The sequence below is a fragment of the Phyllobates terribilis genome, unplaced genomic scaffold (genome assembly GCF_046119375.1).
Source record: "Phyllobates terribilis strain yellow unplaced genomic scaffold, ASM4611937v1 Scaffold_1__5_contigs__length_1240528914, whole genome shotgun sequence".
NCBI lineage: Eukaryota > Metazoa > Chordata > Amphibia > Anura > Dendrobatidae > Phyllobates > Phyllobates terribilis.
In genome coordinates, this window is record NW_027362761.1 from 761,717,581 (window position 1) to 761,734,149 (window position 16,569).

A 16,569-nucleotide genomic window follows, 5' to 3' on the forward strand; every position below is an offset into this window, starting at 1 on the left:
GGTGGATCCTATGCATTGCCTTTCCATTAATGATTAATTGGACTGCCAAAGATAGCAGATTGCTAAATTATTTATGGATAAGGGGATAACTTCCAAACTTTAGTATACCCCTTTTAATGCTATCCTGTGCTTTTGAAGCCTTGTTAAAACTAATTAATTAGTTCTGTAACCTTAGTTCCTATACAGCCTGAATACCAAAAAAACTTGAAAGGGACTTGTGGCGCTACAAGATTATCTGTATACTGATCCATATTTTTTTAACTCTTCATTGGAATCCATGTGTAGTGTTAGGGTACATTCACATAAAGGTTTTCTTTGGAGTGGATCCACTTTAAAGTTCTCAGAAACTCTTCATATGAATATCAAAGTGAATTTCTCATGGAAATGAATAGGAAGAGTTTTCAATCTTCTTTTTTTCCCCTTTTTCTAACCATGTATATAAACTAGTGAGTGGGTCTTCATGTTGCTTTGGCTCCAAAATATAAATTAATACATGAGAAACTTCCCAAAACCTTGCATGTGCTATTTCAGCCTTGGTAGCAAAACCTATAAAATGGCCTATAATATAGAGCACTGTCACATAAATTGTATGCCAGGTACCTGAAGTTACATAGAAAATACTGGTATTAGTAATTTCGCATTTCGTGCTCATATTTATGAAACTTTCAAGTCGTGAGACCAACGTCCAATCCGTACTCAGGACAGTTGTGTGAATCCGGCCTAAGGGTATGTGCACATGGCATCTTTTTAGATGCCACTGTATCCTGATACTTTTGAAGAAGACTTTTAGGAAAATACTGGAGGTGTTTATCCTGAAGTGATACCTTTTTTCTGTAATTTTTCAATCGGCTTTGCAACCAACGTGTATTAAAAAAAAAAAAAAATAGATAATAATGGTGGAAGCTGCTTGAAGAATAGTCAGATTAGTTGTTTTAGCCGCTTCTTAGATTGAACATTTGCACAGCGAGTCGTTTTGTCATTGCTGTGCATGTGTTCATTATTTATGGTTATTGAGCAATTTTTCTGGCAGGTTCCAGTTGGAGTTGGCCTGAAAAAGACTTTGTGCGTGCATACCCTTAGGCCATGTGCACACGTTGAGTATTTGATTGCAGACATTTCTGCAAGGTTTCTGCATCTCTTTACAGCAAAAACACTGCGGAAAAAACGCGCGTTTTTGCATGTGGTTTTTTGCATGCATTTTTAAACGTTTTTGTTCAGCAATGAATGCTTTTTGGTGCTAAATAAAGATATTTGAAAAAAGAAACGTGGGCCATCGCTTTAACCCTTGGATTACCATCAGACCTGGGGTGAGTATATTGGGTTAATTTAAATGATTAAAGAGTGTCTGTTTTATTTCAAACAGTGTTTTATTCTCGATGTGTGTGTTTAACTCTTTACTTACAGGTTTAGTAGCGAAGGTGTCTGGCTGACACCTCTTCATTACTAAGCCTAGGGCTTGGTGTCATCGACACCTAATCCCATTACCCTTAATACCATTCAAATATGCCATTTTGGGGGCTGCTAAGGGCTGGTATTTTTAGCCTAGGAAGGGGCAATTAGGCTAACATGTTCCCTGGCTATTAATAACAGCTCACAGCTATTTGGTTAGCCTTTGGGTATGACCCCACGATCAGGAACCAGCAGCACTTTGGTCCCAGCGTATTTTTGTTGCGTCCAAAATGCTGAGTTCTAATGCCGCACTTGTTTTGTCAGTACATGCGGATCCACCGCATGTAATGACATTTCAATCTGTCAAAATCTGCAGCAATTGACATACTGCAGCTACAGAAATTGACATGCTGCAGGTGAGTTTACGCAGCGTCAAAAACCAGTACAGTGTGCATGGTATTTCTTATAAATGAAATAAAATGAAGAATTAAATTAAAAAAAAAAATGGCGTGGGCTCCCGCGTCATTATCTTAACCAACAGAGGGAAAGCCGACCACTGGGGGCTGATATAACTAGCCCGGGAGGGGCTATTAGCCAAAAATGTTCCCTGGCTATTAATAACAGCCCACAGCTTTTTTTCTTAGCGTTTACTGGTTAGATTACAGGGTGACCGCAGAAAAAAATTGACGTAGGGTCCCCCTATAAAATCTAACCAGCAAAGGCTAAACAGACAGCTGTGGGCTGATATTAATAGCCAGGGAAGGGACCATGGATACTGCCCCCCTCTGAGGCTAATAATAGCCTTCAGCAGCCCCAGAAATGGCGCATCAATAAGATGCGCCAAATTTGGCGCTTAGCCTCGCTCTTCCCAGTTGCCCTGATGCGGTGGCAAGAAGAGTAAGGGAGTTGGGGGTTCATGTCAGCCTTGTATTGGCAGCTGATATGAAGCCCAGGTTAGTAATGGAGAGGCGTCTATAAGACACCCCCATTACAAACCCCATAGTAAAAGTTTTGACAAACACACGGCCTGAAAAAATCCTTTATTTGAAATAAAAGTCCACACAGTTTTAATCATTTATTTAAAAATAAAAAACACAGTATACTCACCTAACGCCTAATCCCCTGAAGCCATTGTCCCCTGTAAAAAACAAAAATAAAAAAGCAACCTTGTACTCTCCTAACACCCAATCCTCTGAAGCCATTGTCACCTGTAAAAAAATAAAATAAAATCAAAAACAACCATATTCCTCACCTGTTTTGACGTGATGACATAATCCAGAGTGTCCCATGACGATCGGATCAATTGTAGAACAGTCACATCAGCAGTCACTGATGTGACTGCTCTACAAGACAGCAGGCTGACACACTGACAAAGGAGTGTCATCGATCCCATGTCAGTGTATAGTGCTGAGTTGCAGTGAGAGAGGTCACACAAGTTCATCAGCTGATGAGCCCCGGTGACCTCACGGCACCACCGCTGCGTGAGAATTTTTTCACGCGGCAGTGCAGTAAGTGAGGTCACCGGAGCTCATCAGCTGATGAACTCGTGAGACCTCTCACGGCAGCTCAGCGCTATACACTGCGGGAGTGATCACGCTTCTGTCATTGTATCTCGTCGGCTGCTGGGCAGAGCAGTAACATCTCCCGATGTGACTGTTCTATAAATGATCCGATCGCCGTGGGACACTCTGGATTACCTGGATTATGGCGAACAGGTGAGGGATATGGTGTTTTATCATTTTTTACAGGGGACACTGGCATTGGGGATTAGGCGTTAAGTATATTGTGTTTGTTTATTTATTTATTTATTTTTTACAGGTGACATGGGCATCGGGGATTTGGTGTTAGAGGAGTATAATGTGTGTTTATTTTTATTTCAGTTCTTATTTATTTAAACTTTTTTTTTTTTTCCCCTTTACTGTGAGTACAAGCACCAGCTGATAAGACTACTACTCCCATCAGCGGCGCCTGCTTTCGCTATAATCAGCGATAGCAGCCATAGGCTGATGAGTGGAGTAGCCAACGCCTGTGACCCGCAGCCTATTCTTTGTGTGTTTTTGCCGCATTTTTGACCCATGGACTTCAATTGAGTAAGTAAAATACGCAGCAAAACTCCACAGCAAATCCGCAAACCTTTTTATACCTGCTGTGGATTTGACTGACTCAATTGAAGTGAATGGGTGAAAAACGTGGGAAATCTGCACAAAGTATTGATATGCTGCATATTTAAACGCACTGCAAACACTGAAAGGAAAATTCCTGATCATGTGCACAGCACTTCAGGATTGTCATTGAATTACTGTAGCTGGCGCAAGGTTTCCATAGTGTTTTTGCCACAATTCCACCCTGAAAAAACACTGCAAAAATGCATCGTGTGCACACAGCCTTAGGCCTCAATCATACATCCTTGTTTAAACATGTACGTGAAAAAACGGTAGTGGTGTCATTAGTGTGTCCATTTTTACCACTAGTGTGTCATCAGTATTTTTCATGGATGCATGAAAAAAAACAAAATACAAAAACAAAAAAAAAACGACACAGCTTCTCCTATACTTTGCAACACATGCATTGTACACTGATACCATCCGTGTGATGTACGTGTTTATCACGGAGCCATAGACTTGTATTGACCCTTTTCTCATCAGTGGACTTGTCTCCTTGTGTTTTGCACGAACATACGGTCTGTAAAAAAAAAAAAACATGAACATGTGAACAGCAGCATAGATTATAATGTGCAACCCGGACATTTGAATGAGGCCTTAGACTGTGTTTTAATGGCTTGGCTGCTGCATGAGACCTTAACCATGCCTGCAGCATGATAAAAATGACCACATGAAAGTTCAGCTGCATGGCACTGCACCTAACAAGGTCCCTTTAAGAGAGAAGTGTATACACGGTAAAACCTATCCAAAAGACCTTGTCTTTATCAACACTAGATTTACTGTGACTGATTTTACATTCCCATGTACATCTTCTATACTGGCAATTTTACTTTTAGAAGACCTCTTTAAAGTTAAACTGCCCACCCAAAACTACAATGAAAAGTTTCAGTATATTTATTTATGATTCATCTGAGCAAGGGAAGAAAAAAAAATCACATGCAAGTTATGTAAGAAAAATTAGACCTTGCGGGTGGGTGTTAGGCTGTCACATACATACACTTTCCAATTAACAGTCTTCTTTACAAACGTCAGTGAAGATACTCCCACGTATATTTTAAAGTCTAGTCCACAGCTCCTCATGTTTTAGTGCTTTTAGGATCCCTTGTAAAACACAATATAAGGGGTGGGAGAAACCATTTTAGAGACTAGTATTGTCTATCATCTGTTGAGTTGGAGAGTGAAGCTATGTATTCTGGCAGACATCATTCCCGCATCTACAATGAGGCATCTTTAATGGCTCCTACATGTCCATACCCAATATAGTAGGAGAAAATACAAGGTAAGACAGCAGTAGTTTGTGACTGTCATTTTAAACGGAATCTGTCGGCAGGTTTTTGCGATTTAATGAGAGCAGCATAATATAGGGCAGGAGAGCCTGTATCCAGCTATGTATCATTTATTAGTGTGTGTGTTGTAGTTTCAATGCAATTCGCATTTGATCAGCAGGAACATAACATTAGGACTAGGTCTCACAGCCCAGACCAGCTAATCTATGTAACCCGTCCCCACCACTGAGTAGCAGCTTGCTCACATTGTGTACACAGGGAGCTGCCAGTCTGGGCTCTGTTACATCTCCAGCAGACAAAACAGGTGTTCTATGAACACTACGCCAAGCAGCCTAGTAAGTGATACATCCCTGGAATCAGGCTTTCTTGCACTAAATTATGATGCTCTCGGGTTACATAGCAAAAACCTGCTGACAGGTTCCCTTTAAGTGCAAGTCACATAATACATTGCTGCATTCTAATAGATGTTTTCCCCACCATAGACATTAATGGCATATCCTCAAGGTATAACATAAATGTCTGATATATTGAGGTCCGAGAGTTGAGATTATCAGAAAACTTGACTAATTTTGCCCTGGTGCAGTGGCCACATCATAACTTGTAGCTTTTATTTTTTAATTTTTTTTTTTAACATTACTTGCTGCTCCTTCCACTCGTAAAAATTATTTCACAATACTTGTTTCCCTGGTGGCCAAGGCTAGTGAAAAAGAAACTGATAACTTACCCAATGTTCTTAAAGGGTATACCCAGAACTTTCTGAAAAACAAAAAATGTGCCTAAGCGCTAACAGGCATATAGTTGCTACTTACCTGTCTGTAGTGCCCGCTGCTGTTGTTCCCCGGCACAGAGCGGTCACAGACTTGTAACGAGCCATACACATGATTCAATCACAGGACCAGAGCACATGTTTATTCTCTTGGAGGTAAGCAATGAAGATTCAGTGTGAAAGACTCCAAGCAGGGCTATTAAACATTGTAAGGAATTGATGCAACAAGTAGATTATTATAATAATAAGAAAAAAAAAAAAACAATTTTCTACTGTGATGCTCTTGAAGGGTATTTCTGGGATCACAATATTGATGGCCTGTATTAGGATTGGCACTGGTATAAATAATACTTTTCTACCAGGGGTGCATTTACAAACACTCCTTATCTGTAGCATGTGCTCTTAGGTACGTTCTCAATAATCAACCTGTCTAAACAAGCTGCCAATCGCCTAATAAATTAGCAAAACGCTTGTTTATGGGATGAAATGATTACGTTAAATTATTTGAAATAATCTTGTCAGCACATCAATTTAAGAAAATGGGGGGACATTTGCTGCCATGAACAATGGTATTCCATGACCACAGATTGATCATGTTAATTCTGTGCGCATGACACTGCGCTTGGCCTGTCTAATTAAACCATTGCTAATCAGCTTTTATGCAGCCGATTGACTGTAGTTTAACTGGTCATTGTAAATGCAACCTTCTTTTTTTGTCTTTGAGTCTCAGACAAAACACATGTCCCAAAATATTTGTTGACTTTCATTATGATCTATTACTTTACAAAATGTAATTCTAGTTCAGAATTTATTGTAGTTATTTTCTATCCATTGAATTATTTTACTGAACATCTACTGGATTTGGGCTGTAAGTAAGTAGGGATGTAGCATTCCATAAAAAGTAAATATTTACAGTATAATGTTTTTAGACTTCCTCAGGCAGAGATGATGGCATTTCTTAAGACAAAGAGATGAAATTAATTGAAGTGGTTACATTATTAAAATGAATACAATTAGAATAGTATCAAAAATAGCAAAAATTCCACATAGGATTACAGCCTAAATATAGTGTGAGAATGAATTTCAATGAAATGTCTGGATCTCCTATGCTCACGTTCATTTCAAGTTCTCAAACGCCTCATTCAGAAAGCTTTTCATTTACATACTTGGAAATATCACTGAGTTAGCTGTCTCTGACTGTCAAGAAAAAAAACTACTAGACGTCCACTGTTCCAACTGCTGGAGTGAACTATAAATGGACTACTTTTTTAAAAAGTAAAGACCCAAATTTGATATTTTTACATGACGTATAATAATAAGACTTCTGGTTAAGCGTATATGTAAGGTTTTGCATATTTATGTTTTTTTTCTTTTTTCCTTTTAGTCTACACCGTTACACTTGGCAGCTGGATATAATAGAGTTCGAATTGTCCAACTCCTCCTTCAGCATGGTGCTGATGTACATGCAAAGGATAAAGGGTAAGTAAAAGTGTCAGGTATTCGGTTTTGTTTGATAAGACCATTATCACTTTATTGTTAAAGGGGTATTCTCAAGTTAGGAAGTTATCCCCCATCCATAGGATACCTTCCTGATTGCTAGGGGACCTGCTGCTGATGTCCTCACCCCCCCATCGATCCAGGTAGCTGGGGTTCTGAAGAGCCGTGCGTGAATGGAGCAGTGGTTCACCATGCGCATGGTCTCTCCATTCATTCTTAATAGGACTGCTTGAGATTGCCAAGCTCCGCACTTGACTGGTCCCATTAGAATGAATGACACGACGGTGAGCATGGTCAACCACCACTCCATTCACATTGGGCTCTTCAGAGCCACGATTCCGGGATTGATGGGACCCCAGCAATTTGGACTCAAACCTATCGCAAGGTATCACCTATCTCACGGATAGGGGGAAACTTCCAACTTGGCAGTACCCCTTTAAACCACTTCCTGCCTGATCTATTTTGAGTTGCACTGTTTTGTTTTTTCATTCTTAAAGAGCCATAACTTTTTTATTTTATCATCGACATAGCCATATGAGGGCTTGTTTATTTGCAGGACAAGTTGTACATTTGAATGACACCATTGACTTTTACCCTAAAATGTATTAAAAAAAAATAAAATTCGAAGTGAAGTGACGAAAAAACTAATTCTGCTGTTTTTTTTGGGGGGGTTTAATTTTTACAGTTTTCGTTGTGCGGTAAAAATAACGTTGCCAACATGAATTTTATTTTGGCGATACCAAATTTTCATAGTCTGTTACATACAGTAAAGACCAAAAGTTTGGACACACCTTCTCATTTAAAGATTCTTCTGTATTTTCCTGACTATGAAAATTGTACATTCACACTGAAGGCATCAAAACTATGAATTAACACCTGTGGAATTATATACTTAACAAAAAAGTGTGAAACAACTGAAAATATGTCTTATATTCTCGGTTCTTCAAAGTAGCCACCTTTTACTTTGATGACTGCTTTGCACACTCTTGGCATTCTCTTGATGAGCTTCAAGAGGTAGTCACTGGAAATGGTTTTCACTTCACAGGTGTGCCCTGTCAGGTTTAATAAGTAGGATTTCTTGCCTTATAAATGGGGTTGGGACCATCAGTTGTGTTGTGCAGAAATCATGTGGATACACAGCTGATAGTCCTACTGAATAGACTGTTAGAATTTGTATTATGGCAAGAAAAAAGCCGCTAAGTAAAGAAAAACGAGTGGCCATCATTACTTTAAGAAATGAAGGTCAGTCAGTCCAAAAAATTGGGAAAACTTTGAAAGTGTCCCCAAGTGCAGTTGCAAAAACCATCAAGCGCTACAAAGAAACTGGCTCACATGAGGACCGCCCCAGGAAAGGAAGACCAAGAGTCACCTCTGCTTCTGAGGATAAGTTCATCTGAGTCAGCAGCCTCAGAAATCGCAGGTTAAAAGCAGCTCAGATTAGAGACCAGGTCAATGCCATACAGAGTTCTAGCAGCAGACACATCTCTTCAACAACTGTTAAGAGGAGACTTTGTGCAGCAGGCCTTCATGGTAAAATAGCTGCTAGGAAACCACTGCTAAGGACAGGCAACAAGCAGAAGAGACTTGTTTGGGCTAAAGAACACAAGGAATGGACATTAGACCAGTGGAAATCTGTGCTTTGGTCTGAGGAGTCCAAATTTGAGATCTTTGGTTCCAACCACCGTGTCTTTGTGCGACGCAGAAAAGGTGAACGGATGGACGCCACATGCCTGGTTCCCACCGTGAAGCATGGAGGAGGAGGTGTGATGGTGTGGGGGTGCTTTGCTGGTGACACTGTTGGGGATTTATTCAAAATTGAAGGCATACTGAACCAGCATGGCTACCACAGCATCTTGCAGGGGCATGCTATTCCATCCGGTTTGCGTTTAGTTGGACCATCATTTATTTTTCAACAGGACAATGACCCCAAACACACCTCCAGGCTGTGTAAGGGCTATTTGACCAAGACGGAGAGTGATGGGGTGCTACGCCAGATGACCTAGCCTCCACAGTCACCAGACCTGAACCCAATCGAGATGGTTTGGGGTGAGATGGACCACAGAGTGAAGGCAAAAGGGCCAACAAGTGCTAAGCATCTCTGGGAACTCCTTCAAGATTGTTGGAAGACCATTTCCGGTGACTACCTCTTGAAGCTCATCAAGAGAATGCCAAGAGTGTGCAAAGCAGTCATCAAAGCAAAAGGTGACTACTTTGAAGAACCTAGAATATAAGACATATTTTCAGTTGTTTCACACTTTTTTGTTAAGTATATATTTCCACATATGTTAATTCATAGTTTTGATGCCTTCAGTGTGAATGTACAATTTTCATAGTCATGAAGATACAGAAAACTCTTTAAATGAGAAGGTGTGTCCAAACTTTTGGTCTGTACTGTATATACACCGCATTCCAAATTATTATGCAAACTGGATTTTGTGTCATAAAGATGTATATATATATTTTTTTTCCAACTAAATTCATAGATGGTATTGTGTCTCGGGGCTCTTTGGATCACTTAAAAAGAACCAGTCACCAGGTTTTTCCCATATAAAGTAGGGCCAGCACCTATAAGCCCACATATAGAGCAGTCTAGAATGCTTTATATATGTCCCCAATGCGCTCTCAATAAAACAAAAAAAATGGCTTATATTATACTCACTTACGGGATAGTCTGGTCCATTGTTCTTGATCTGGTATCTCCTCTCTTCTTGCTTCGTGTGGATGACTCATTCTACATCATCCAGACAGTGTCCTCCATCGTGCTCCTTCACAGGTGCATTTCTCAGCCCTGCTGAGGGCAGAACAAAGTACTGTTGTGCGCATGCGTGTGCAAAGGTGAAAGAGCGCCAGTGCATGCGCACTACAATACTTCGCTCTGTCCTCGGCAGGACAAACAGAAGTACACCTGCGCAGGAGTGCGATGCCGAGGACACTGTGGTGACGTAGGACGCATCATCCACATGAAGCAAGAAGGAAGATGGCAATCACAAGAAGAGAGGAGGCGCTGGATCAAGACCAGCGACACCCATCAGACCGGACCGCTGCCCCGTAAGGGAGTATAATAAAAAAATATTTTTTGTTTCATTAAGAGTGCATTGGGGACATATACAGCATTCTAAAATGCTGTATATATGTGGGCGTACAGGTGCTCGCCCTACTCTAGATGCGAAAAACCTGATGACAGGTTCACTTTAAGTCAATCTCAAACACCTGTGATAATTAGCTTGCCAGGTGAGCCTTATTAAAGGTAAACTGCTTAAGAAAGACATTCCACATTATTAAGCAGGCCACAGGTTTCAGGCAATATGGGAAAGAAAAAAGATCTCTGCTGCCGCCGCCGCCGAAGATCGTCAAATAATGCTATTCCTTGGACAAGGTATATGAAAACTTAAGCTTCATCATGGTACTGTTGAGAGCTTTGTGGCTGATACAGAGCACAGATGGGTTCGTGCATATAAAGGCATAATGAGGAAGGTTTCTACCAGACAAATTCATCGGATTAAGTGAGCAACTGCTAAAATCCCATTACAAAGCAGCAAACGGGTATTTGAAACTGCTGGTACCTCTGGAGTCCCGCAAACCTCATGGTGTCAGATGCTCCAGAGGCTTGCAGTTGTGTATAAACCTATTATTTGGCCACCCCTAAACAGTGCTCACAAGCAAAAACTGGGCCCAGACATGCATGCAGACTTATTTTAAAAAAATCTTGTTTACTGATGAGTGCCTTGCAACCCTGGATGGTCCAGATGGATGGAGTAGTGGATGGCCACCATGTCCCAACAATGCTGCAACGTCAGCAGTTAGGTGGCGGAGTCAAGTTTTGGGCCAGAATCATGAGCAGAGAGCCCTTTTTAGAGTCCTTGAAGGTGTGAAAATGACCTCCACAAAGTATATAGAGTTTCTGACTGACCATTTTCTTCCATAGTATAAAAAGAAGAACCATGCAATCTATAACAAAATCATCATCATACATGACAATGCAAAGAATACCTCTGAGCCATTGGCTGCTATGGGCCTAAAAGGAGAGATACTTATGGCGTGGCCACCATCCTCCCCTGACCTCAACCTTATTGAGAACTTTTGAAGTGTCCTCAAGCCACAGATCTTTGAGGGTGGGAGGCAGTTCACATCCAAACAGCATTTCTGGGAGGTTATTTTGACATTCTGCAAAGAAATTGAAGCAGAAACTTTCCCAAAACTCACAAGTTCAATTAATGCAAGATTTGTGAAGGGAATGTCAAAGAAAGGGTCCTATGTTAACATGTCACTTGGCGTCTTTAAAATGTTTTTGATTGAAAAAGCTTTTGATTTCAGTAAATGTGACCTCTTAAAGGAGTGGTCCAGAGATCAAAGAAACTTTAATCTAAATCCCTATCTATTTGGTGCTGACCAGAGATTTCTCATTTTTCCAACAAAATTTACTAAAACATTTTTTTAGGGACCACATCATATTTGAAGTCACTTTGATGGGCCTTTATGACAGAAAATACCCAAAAGTGACACCATTCTAAAAACTGCACCCCTCAAGGTGCTCAAAACTACATTCAAGAAGTTTACTAACCCTTCAGGTGTTTCACGGGAATTTTTGGAATGTGGAAGAAAACAATGAACATTTAACTTTTTTTCACAATGTTACGTTAGATCCAATTTTTTTATTTTCACAAGGATAACAGGAAAAAATGGACTACACAATTTGTAGTGCAATTTCTCCTGAGCACGTCGATACCCCATAGATGGGGGGAAAACCACTGTTTAAGCGCACTGCAGGGTTCGGAAGGGAAGGAGCGCCATTAGACTTTTTGAATATAAAATTTGTTTGAATAATTAGCAGACGCCATGTTGCGTTTGGAGGGCTCCTGATGTGCCTAAACAGTGGAAACCCCCGACAAGTGACACCACTTTGGAAACTAGACCCCTTAGGGAACTTATCTAGATGTGTGGTGAGCACCTTGCATCCCTAGGTGCTTCACAGAAGTTTATAATATTGAGCTGTAAAAATAAAATTTTCACATTTTTCCCACACTAAAATGTTTTTCATCCCCTTATTTTGCATTATCATAAGGGTAATAGGAAAAATTGGACCATGAAATTTGTTGTGCAATTCCTCCCGAGTATGCCGATACCCCATATGTGGGGGAAAACCACTGCTTTGGTGTACGGCAGGGTTCGAAAGAGAAAGGAGCGCTATGTTGGCTGGGATAGGTTGCAGACACCATGTCACATTTGAAGAGTCGCTGACATGCAAAAACAGCAGAAACCCCCACAAGTGACCCCATTTTGTAAACTAAACCTCTCAAGGAATTCATCTATGGAAGTAGTGAGTATTTTTTAATTTTTAAATGTATACCCTTGGGCAGCGAAGAAAACATAATTATATTTTTACCACAAAAAAATGTTTTACCCTCAGATTTTACATTTTCACACGGGGCAATGGATAAAAATGGTGCCGAAATGTGTCACACAATTTCTTCTAAACGTGGCAATACCCCATATGTGGCTGTATCGTACCGCTTTGCCATACGGCGAGATCTGGGAGGGACGGAGTGCTATTTGACAATTGGAGAGCAAATTATTGTAGAATAGTTTGCGGACTCCATATACGCAGCACCTAAGTGCTAGAAGAGCAGAATCCCCCCTCAAGTGACCCCATTTTGGTAATTATACCCCTTTGGGAATTTACCTACAGGTGTAGTGACTATTTTGACTCCATGGGTCTTTTCCAGAAACAAGCAGCAGTGGATGTTGCTGAGTGAAAATTTCAAACTGCCGTTGTAGTGACCAGTACGTTGTTCCCAGCTCGTGCTTCTGGAGACATGCACCTGTAAATTAGGCAAGCTCTCATCGCTACAGGAATGCCAAACATGTAGACCCTAAATGTAGTTTAGGCAGATTGTGGGGCTCAGAAGGGAGGGAGGCATTTGGATTTGGGAGCACAAAATTTTCTGAATTTCTTTTGGGGGGCAAGGGCCATTTCGCTTTTCCAGAGCCTTTCTGCTACCAGTAACTTGGAAGTACCTTATATTTTTAACAGATAACGGACCTGAGTGGGGACTAGCTTTTTTTGAGGACTGAGTTGCAGCTTTTATTGGGAACATTTTACGTAACATTTATCCGGCGCTCGAGGCTGAGCACTTACATCGGGGTTGTCATCTAAATTTCCAAGTTATGTAATTCAGATGAAACCCCTGTGGGATCCATTCACTGTAATGAGGCAGCAGAGTTACTCTGGACTCTGTCTGGCCTCTGTTGAGCGGTGTCCTTTTTTTCAGAAGTGCACAAAACTGGCCAACCGCACTTTTATGCACGCCTAAAAAAACGGACACCGTGGGATCACAGGCCAGACGGCATCCACAGTGACCTATATCTGCCTCATTATAGGGAATCGTCCGTCATGGGTTCCGTTTGAATCACGTATTTCACAGATTTACATGGAAACTTTGGTGTAAGTGCTCAGCGCAGAGCGCAGGATAAATGTGAGCAGAGCCTTACTGCGATCTTTGGGAGACATAATAAACAAATCAGTAGCAGGTGAAGAATTGGTTATATTTATTTTTTACGCCGTGCCTCGTGCGGTATAAGTGATTAGACTATTTTATTCTTCGGGTCGGTGCGATTACAGTGATACCAGATTTATATCGGGTTTTTATGATTGACAGCTGTCACACACTAAAAAACGCTTTTTTTTTTTTGCAAAATCTAGTTTTTGCATCGCCATATTTTGAGAGCTATAATTTTTCCATATTTCGGCCAACAGTCATGTGGCGGCTTGTTTTTTTGCGGGATGAGTTGACGTTTTTATTGGTACCATTGTTGGGTACGTGACATTTTTTGATCACTTTCTATTCCGTTTTTTGGGAGGTAAGATTAACAAAAACCAACAATTCAGGAATTGTTTTTTTTATGCCATTCTGCGTGTGGTAAAAGTGATAAGGCAGCATTATCCTTCGGGTTAGTACGTTTGCTACACATCTTTTTTTATGTTTTGGAGCTTTTACACAATAAAACAATTTTATAGAAAAAATATTTTTTTTACATCGCTTTATTCTGAGAGCTATAACTTTTTTATTTTTTGGCTGATGGAGCTGTATGGCAGCTTTTTTTTGCGGAACAAGATGACGTTTTCAGCAGTACCATTTTTATTTCCATTTTGCTTTTTGATCGCATTTTATTCCACTTTTTGTTTGGCGATATGATGAAAAAGCATAGTTTTTTGCTCCTTTTTTTTTTACGGTGTGCACAGAAGGAGTTAATTAGTGTGACCGTTTTATAGATCGGGATGTTTCGGACACGGCAATACCAAATATGTGTACTTTTTTTTGTTTTTGCATAAATATACAGATTTATTGGTTTAATATTTTATTTATTTTTATTTATTTTGTGATTTTTTTTTTTTTTTTGATTTTTTTTTTCAGTTTGAAAACATTTTTTAAACTTTTTTTTTACATTTTTACTTAGTCCCTGTATGGGACATAAATTTTTATTTTTCTAATCATTGTTCTCATGCAGTGCAATAGACATGTATTGCATTGCATGAGAGCTCTGCTGACAGTGTAAAACTGTCATTATCTCCTGCTAGACTCAGCTGCAGGCTGAGCCTAGCAGGACACCGTACATGGCAGACCCAGAGGCGGTCATGTGACCTCTGGCTGCCATGACAACGCCAGGTCCTCTCAGACAGCAGTTGGCCGTCGGAGAGGTAAGTGGACGACCCCCTCTCCTCTCACTATCTTCTAAATGCCGCGATCACTATAGATTGCGGCATCTAGAAGATGGCAAAGGGTTAACATCATTGGGACCTGATCCAATCAGGTCCCGATGTCCCCTGTCAGAGCTGTCGCTCTGCACCGCACCCGCAGCACTTGCAGGACCCTGGGGGTCCTGAGCGCTGCGGGACCACCGACCGTTTATAAACGTCGGCGCTGCTCAGAGCCCAGGCAGCGCTGACATTTATGTACAGTGGGCGATCGGGAAGCGGTTAACCTCACACTTTATTTTTTAGTTTGTATGAGATTTTAACTGTGATCCTCTAGTTATATTTTAGTATTACAGTATCTAGAACAAATCACTGTCTCTTTTTAAAGCCCAGACTAGTTGGAATGTGCCTAGATGTTTGCAAATCACGTACTTGCAGTAACATGACCACATGGTCTTGCCGCTGGCACCAAAGAATCCTAACATCATGTTCTATGCATGATGTTAGGATTCACTTGTCTACAGTGTACAGTTTCGTTTCAAACCTGGAGAACCCCTTTAACATAATTGCACAGTTAACTCACATGCTTCTCATAATCCTGCATTGGGCAAAATATACCACAACTTGCATTGCTCTCTTTGCATGATGAGACCGCAAATGTCTCAACATGCAGATAGTATGACAAGTTGCTAATCTTCTTATGATCACAATTATGTAAATCGCATACTCTGTTATCTGACCACCCGCTTGAACAGGCAGCAGAGTAGAATCCTGACTGTGTTCACATTGCACTTAAGTGCACATTGCACACTCTAAGGATTCAGCAGTCTGCAGTCACATGGAGTGAAAGTGACTGCAGTCACAGGATGCAACCACTCCAGAATTCTGGCGTAAAAGCTTTGAAATGTCGCAAAATTTAGACGCGACTTGGAATTGCACTTAAGTTTTGCAACTTTTGGCATCTTTCAGCATTTCTCCCAACTGCGCAAAAATGGACGGAGCTGGAGCGGGACACCAGAGCTCGTCTAATTTATGACGAGCGGTGGTGTTCCCTACGCAACAAATCTCACTCCAGTACCAGACTGGAGTGAGGTTTCTGGCGTAGCACACGTAGAGCAACACCACTCGTTAGACACCCCAGATTTATGAAGAGGCGTGCACCTCTTCATGAATTAGGAGTGTCTGGTTCCAGCATACCCCCTCATCAAGACTGGCATGAACAATGCCCATCTTGAGGAGTCTGGTCCATGAATTGTAAATTTAGCAGTAACCTAAAAAACTCCTTTAATCCCCACTCTACAGCACAGACCTTGCTCTCTCCATTCTGCAGATAAAAAGCAAAATACTGGAATACAATGATTTAAGAAAATCATTATTTTGCAAAGTTTTGTACTGTGTAATCGTTTTCTTGTGAAGCTAGTGGTAGGCTTTAATCTCTACTCCTGTAACAAATAGCATTACCTTAGACACTCCATGACCCTCATCAGTGCAACTTCGCTTGCTCTAAGTCACAGAATACCACCGTGATCACTGGAGCGACTGTCTGATTCAGTTATTTTGTGTTGTGTTTTTTTCTAAATATCACAATGCCAATTGTGTCTTTGAAAGAGTTACTGATTGTTCTATGCGTGTCAAATATTTTAAGTGCCTCATTGATATCAGATCAGCCTAAAAGATCAACTGTTAACAGGTTCATCAGCAGCTAGAAAATCAGTTCACCTAGTGGAACACCAAAGTCTATACATGGTGTAGAAGTTGGAGTAACAACCCAAGCAG

General features: G+C 40.7%; 1 protein-coding gene across 2 annotated transcripts in view; it reads left to right on the forward strand.

Annotated features, from left to right (window-relative positions):
- TNKS (tankyrase) overlaps positions 1-16,569 on the forward strand; it is a 234,322-nt gene that overhangs the window by 132,292 nt on the left and 85,461 nt on the right. For both annotated transcript variants that reach the window (XM_073636936.1, XM_073636937.1), the window contains exon 6: positions 6,988-7,082. In XM_073636936.1, the coding sequence (XP_073493037.1) occupies positions 6,988-7,082 (95 nt within the window). The remainder of the gene's footprint in view (positions 1-6,987; positions 7,083-16,569) is intronic.